Raw genomic sequence first — 6,613 nt, 5'->3', positions numbered from 1 at the left:
ATACAAGAACATGGATGCACCGGACCCCCAATACACACAAGAACACGGATGCACCCGGACCCCTGCTACAGAAAAGAACACGGATGCACCCGGGCCCCCGCTACACACAAGAACACAGATGCACCGTATTCCCAATACACACAAGAACACGGATGCACCTGGACCTCCGCTACACACAAGAACACGGATGCACCTGGGAATCTGACAAGGCAGGACCACCAGTGTTTTTGCGGCTCTGGTAAAGACGACTGCCCAGCTGGGTGCTGGGTGGTGAGCCCCAGCCTTGGGGCCAACTGTCAAGCAAGGGCCATGTAAATGCCCATCATCCTTCTGGCTTGCTCACAGATGGATCTACCATCCTGGCCACCTTTCTTTCCTCCCCTCTTCTCACTAGATTATGGGGAGGGTGTTGTGCTTTATCCCACAGGAGCCAGGGGATCAGACTGGACTGTGCCTGCCTTACAGGAGGGATGGGTTACAGACTGATTCCCGGCCCCCAGACTTGCTGTGGGGGGGTAGGCTGCTGTGGTTCTTCCAGCAGAGTGGTGGTGTGCGGCCAATGCCCTGTCCCGGTCCTCTCTGGGCCCTCCTGCATGTTTCCCAGAGGCCACCTGGCCAGCACCTGGGGGAGGGGGCCACTGTGCGCGGGTGGGGGTGGGGAGCAGGACACGAGGGACATGAGGGAGCTGAGCCCCTCCTAAATCCCTTTCTTGCTTCTACAAGCTAGAGGTAATGCTGATGTTTACAACCTGGTCTCCAAAATACTGAAGACAATGCAGCAGTCTCTTTTTCTGGGGTATGATTTTACAACGGTTGTGAAACACTTAAAAAAAATTTTTTTTTGAGGGGTGCCTGGGTGGCTCAGATGGTTAAGCGTCTGCCTTCAGCTTAGGTCATGATCTCAGGGTCCTAGGATTGAGCCCCGCATCAGGCTCCCTGCTTTGCAGGGAGCCTGCTTCTCCCTCGCCCTCTGCTGTTCCCCTTGCTTGTGCTCTCTCGCTCTGTCAAATAAATAAAATCTTAAAAAAAAATTTTTTTTTGAGAGAGAGAGAGTGCAAGCAGGAAGGGTTGGAGGGAGAGGGAGAGGGAATCTCAAGCCAACTTCCCACTGAGTGCAGAGCCTGAGACGGGGCTCCATCTCGACCCTAAGATCATGACCTGAGCCAAAACCAAGAGTTGGACGTTTAGCTGACTGAGCCACCCAGGCACCCCTGAAACACTTTTTTAAAAAATGGTGTTGGCAGTTGTATGGAAGCCCAAAGCCGGAAAGGGGAAAAAGGAAAAGAAGCAGGTTTCATAGTTCTTGAAAATGTAAACAAACGTGGAGAAAGCGGGAAACATTTATGTGAAGTCTTATCCTGTCAATGATTTCATTTAACGAGCTCCCTTCCAATTTCCGGGCAGCTGGAAGGTCAAGCACACAACACTTGAAGGGCAGTGTCCTGCCACCCGGCCGAAGGGCCCGTCCCGCTCCCGCCTGACTCACTCGCTCTTCTGCAGCAGCGCCTTGATTTCTGACTGCAGGTCTCTCTCGTTGTCCAGCTCCGTGCAGAGGCGTCTGGACACCGCCTGGAGGCGGCCCACGGCTGCACTGCTGAGTCGGGAGAGGGAGGTGGGGGGTGGCGTCAGCCTGGCCCCGGGAGAGCCCCCTGCAGCCGCCACCCAACAGAGGCCTTCCCAGGGCGGCCTTCACCTGGCCTTTTCATCTTCCTGAGAGAGATCTGTCTAAACCAGCCAGCGGGGATGGCAACGGGTGTGAGGTCCTATGCCCGCTGCTGGCTGCTTGGCCGGGCACAGAACTTGCTAGACAACCCGCCCTGGTCACGCCACTGCTCACTTTCCTCCAGGGTCAGGGAGCCGGCTCCCCTGGTTCCAGCCCGTCGGAGCTGCAGGCCCATTCAGATCCAGGAAGGATCCAGCACACCCGCCCCAAGACCGTAAGCAGCCACGTGGCTGAGAAGCCAGTGGAAGACTCTTAGGTTCTGAGCCCACCCTGCATCCTCTCATGTCCTTCCCCTCTTGCGTCCTGGACTTGGGGCTGGCTGGTGCACTACCCAGTCATCCTAGCGCCCAGGTGTGTTCTGAGATAATGACGGGGATGCTGGGCTGAACAGGGTGGCCGGTGGGGCTGCCTTGTGGGAACAGCCTAGGCTGACACTGACCACAGGACCTGGCTGTGTGGATACCATGGATCAGGACCCCAGGCATGTACAGCTGGGGAGTGGGTCTCGAGCAGCTGGTCAGTCGGGCCATCATTTCCAGACACCTGGCCTGCTATGTGCCATAGAATCAGGTGGATTTCAAAACCCTACAAAAGAGCTTGTTTCTCCTGGCGGGGGCCTGGGCTGCAGCCCTCACGAAGCTATTGCTCCATGTGCTAGCTGGCTCCTCGTCCTGTCTGTCCTGTGGCCCCTAGGACTCCCGCCTCCAGCGGCCAGGAGCCCCTCTGTCCTCCTGGGGCCAGTGGGGCCCAGTGTTCGCCTCTGTGGCTGGCGCCCTTCCCTCTCCTGGCAGCAAGTGGGACAACTGCTCTCAGACTCCAGCTCAGAGCGCCAAAGTCCCACTGCGTCCCTTCTCAGCAGGGTGACCTTGGGCAGGTCACTTAGTGTCCCTAAGTCCCTCCAAGGGCTGCTGTAAAATTACAGGGCTGAAGCACATGGACGCCATCTGGCTCACAGGGGGACCTCAGGGCGCATCTGTGGACGCCAGCCCCAGGTGCATGCAGAGCTCCCAGCTGGTGTGTCCGTGCGGTAGCCATTCAGATATCGGACACCCTTGCCTGCCCTGCCCTGCCCCCTAGTTTTGGTAGTGGTACCACCTAGCTGGCCGTTCAAGGCAAAGCCAGTCCTGATGTTTCTTCCCCTTAGCCCACTGGTATCCCTACAATGTCCCCACAGAGTGGCCCCTCTGTTTGGGCGCTCCTGGGGCTTTGCACATCCCTCACCCCCCAGAATGTTCTTTCCTGGTCATTGCAGGCAAGTTGTTTTTGTCACTCAGGTCCTAGCCTGGAGGTAACTTCCCAGGAGGCTTCCCTGGACACCTGCCTCAAAGTGATCACCCCTCCTGACCTCATGGCCATCAGCTTTCTTGTCTTGCGATGACAGGTTTCTTTGTTTCCAATTTGGGTTGTGTCTGTTTCCCACACTGAAGGGCAGCTAGTCTTCCTCGTGTACCTAACGGCTGCAGGTGTTAGTAGAGATCATGGTTCGGGGGAGACTAGATGCTTCTCTGTGGCACTGCACTGGTGATCCCCAACCTCCTGCCCCCCTCGGCGCCCAGTGCGCATGACCTACGTGCTGTTGGCCTCTTTTTCCGCAGCCACCTCAGCCGACACGCTCGCCTGCTGTTTGGTGATGAGATCCATCCTCTGGCGGCAAGCACGCAGCTCTCCTCTGAAAGCAAGCCAGAATCTAGGTAAATGCTTCTCTGGAGTCCAGTCTCTCTGCATGCTCTGCCCAGGTGCCTCTGACTGTTACGCATCTTCAGAAAAGGACAGTGGGGCTCAGGGCAGTGCGAGGACTAGGCCCTCACAGACCATGTTGGCATTTCCCTCCAGCTCCTCTTGCCAAGGCTAGGGGCCATGGTCGTCTGTCCCCCTCACCCAGGCCAGGGGCTGAGGTCACGTCTTCTAAGGATTTCTTTCACTTAATCAAGTTGCATGATCAGGGTCTTGGACATCTGTTTTCTGAAAGTCACCTGTGTGACCTCAGCCCAAATGAGAATTAACATGAACCAGCACAAATGAATGAGCTCAGGCATGAGCTCATTGGCCATCATGGCCATCCTGACCTCATGGCCATCAGCTTTCTTGTCTTGTGATGACAGGTTTCTTTGGTTCCAATTTGGGTTGTGTCCATTTCCCACACTGAAGGGCAGCTGGTCTGCTTCCTCCTGTACCTGGAGGTTTCTTTGTTTCCAATTGGGTTGTGTCTGTTTCCCACACTGGGCACCAGGGAGAGGCCTGGGAGGGCTGTGCACAGGGCACACAGCTGTAGCCCCTCCTCAGTGTTCTAGAACTCACAGAACCAACAGGACAACCAACCAATGTGTGGGGCTGGACTGAATTCCGATTCAAAACTCTAGCTCCTGTGATTAAAACAGCAGAACCAAACTAGTTCTAAACGATGCCTGGAGGACACGCAGGGAACTGCCATACGGATGGGTATGCGGTGGCAAGGAGATGTCCGTTTCCTTAGGGGAAGTAACCAAGCCAAGGTTCTGCACAAAGATGTTTTTGTATGTTTAGTATTTAGGAGTAAAGTATTGTGATTTCTGCAATTTGCTTTCAAACAACTTAGCAAAAAGAAATCACATAAATGCACACATACACAGAGAAAGAAATGACAGGAAAGGGTTAACAGTAGTGTACGGGTGATAGCTATAACCATTTCCAAAAGTTTCCAACTTTTCTGTATGTTTCAGCTTTTTTTCACAGACATCTGGGGAGCACGCTGAATCAGTGTTAGTGCTGATGGAGCTGGAGGGGCCTGTAAGGGCAGGACTGGACCATCTGAGGGCAAGTCCCACCCAGACAGGTCACCAGCCAGGCCCAGGCCCAGCAGGAACAAAGTGGGTACCTTCTGCATGCTTTACGTGACAGCCCAGAAGGCAGGAGGAAGTCTGTCCATCAAGGATGGCCAAGGTCCCCCCTGTGGGGCCTGTGGGGTCAGCAGGGTGAGAGGGCTGGCCCGATCAATGCCTCCTGGAAAAAGGGTACCCCGCCCGCCGCCGCTCACCCACCCCCCACCGCCGCTCATCACCATCCTGCCTTGTTCCCTGCTCGCCACGCCCACTGTAGCTCCCTCCCCGCAGCCTATCACCGCTCGCCACGCCCACCGCTCGCCACGCCCACCACCTCTCATTTCCGCCCACCATCGGTCGCTCCACCCACCACCAGCCCTGTGCCACCTTGCCCCGCCCACCACAGCTCACGCACCGCCTTAGCCACCGACCACGCTCACCCCGCCCACTGTGGCTTGCCCCACCCACTACTCCGCCCCACCCTCCGCTCACCACAGCTCTCTGTGGCCCCGCCCATCACCACTCGCCCCGCCCATCACCACTCGCCACGCCCACCACTTGCCACGCCTGCCGCCACGTGTGGCGTTCACCATTGTCCCCCCCACGCCCCAGTCCGCCCACCACTAGCTTGGTTTTCTTTTCTTTTAAAATTTATTGGAGAGAGGGAGAGAATAAGGGGGAGGGGTGGGGAGGAGGGTCGGAGGGAGAGGCAGAAGCAGATTCCCACTGAGCACCGAGCACCGAGCACCAAGCAGGTGGCCGGGGAGCAGGTGGCGGGCGGGTCCCCGGGCCAGTGTGGTACTTGATCCCAGGACCATGGGATCACGACCTCAGCCCGTCAGACACTTACCTGACTGAGCCGCCCGGGCGCCCCTCACCTGGTTTTCTGAATGAAAAGCTCTTTCTCTTCGCGCAACTTCTCTAGGTGGCTCAAGGCCTTTCGCAGGTGGCCTGCCTGGAGTCCATCGGGGATGGCTGTTTTCTTCTTACTTATATCAGCATCAGCGTTGTGCTGTTTCTCGGGGCTGAATGTAGAAAGGACACAGCTGCCCTCGCAGCCCAGCTCCACCTTTCTGCAGAGGATGCCCAGGCTGGGGTGGGAGGAAGCGAGCTGCCCACCCAGACTGATTACCAGAGGCATCCCGGGTCAGCACTGTTCCCAGCTTCTTGAGGAAGAAATTCAACCTCAAACTCTGGGTCCTCTAGTTCGTCTCTTTCTAGAAGTTGAGGCAAGAGAAAAAAACAAAGAGCAGATACAGACATTCAAGTCTGAAGCACTGGTATAGATCCAGACAAGCTCACACTGATGGGCAATGATGCTGATGGTGTCTTAGAGCAATGGTTCTCAAAGTGTGGCCCAGGAATCCCTGGCGGGAGTGCCTAAAATCCTTTCAGAATGTCTGCAAAATCAAAAACTATGTTCCTAATAATACTAAAACATCATTTGTCTTTTTTAATTCTCATTTCACAAGTGTACGGTGGAGTTTTCCAAAAGGCCACATGATACATAATATCACAACAGACTCACATAGATGGAGATATGAGAATCCAACTGTCTTCTGATAAACCAGATTCTTTGTTACATATAATAGGTTTAGTTTTGCTAATTTAAATGAATAAATATAAAAAATTCTCAGCTTTAATATTTAATACAGTAAATTTTAAAAGATACAATCAACATAAAAGCTCTTTGGGTCTTCAAGAATCTTTAAGAATGTAAAGGGGTTCTCTGACAGAAAACTTTGAGAAATATTGTCTTAGAGAATCTCTGTAGACTTCCAGCAAAACATGGCCAATGGAAATATCCAATAGCATATATTGCCACTCCTTCATTAAATCTCAGTGAAAATGATGGGAAAGGAATTTAAAAAGGCATCAACGCAAATCACAAGGAACACGGGAAAGAAAGTGGACAAGAAAATCCTATACAATTTTAGAAGATGGAAAGGTGGGCACTGATTTACCTCACGGCACTCCACCATACCTCACCTCACCATACCTCATCTCACCCAACTAACCTTACAATACCATACCTGACATCACCACACCTCATCTCACTTCACGTCACCATACCTCACCTAATCTCACCTCA

At 54.2% G+C, this 6,613-nt stretch overlaps 1 protein-coding gene across 1 annotated transcript in view; it reads right to left on the bottom strand.

Moving 5' to 3' along the window:
- Nucleotides 1-6,613, bottom strand: part of CFAP74 (cilia and flagella associated protein 74) — a 52,926-nt gene that overhangs the window by 44,794 nt on the left and 1,519 nt on the right. The window contains exons 2-5 of the mRNA XM_035019978.1: nt 5,654-5,738; nt 5,400-5,546; nt 3,294-3,392; nt 1,487-1,591 (exon numbers count right to left, since the gene is read on the bottom strand). Coding sequence (XP_034875869.1) covers nt 1,487-1,591; nt 3,294-3,392; nt 5,400-5,546; nt 5,654-5,738 — 436 coding nt within the window. The remainder of the gene's footprint in view (nt 1-1,486; nt 1,592-3,293; nt 3,393-5,399; nt 5,547-5,653; nt 5,739-6,613) is intronic.

The sequence above is a fragment of the Mirounga leonina genome, unplaced genomic scaffold (assembly GCF_011800145.1).
Source record: "Mirounga leonina isolate KUSES-001 unplaced genomic scaffold, KU_Mleo_1.0 Mir_173, whole genome shotgun sequence".
Classification (NCBI taxonomy): domain Eukaryota; kingdom Metazoa; phylum Chordata; class Mammalia; order Carnivora; family Phocidae; genus Mirounga; species Mirounga leonina.
The sequence above is the reverse complement of the archived record's forward strand: the minus strand, read 5'-3'. Positions and strand labels throughout refer to the sequence as shown.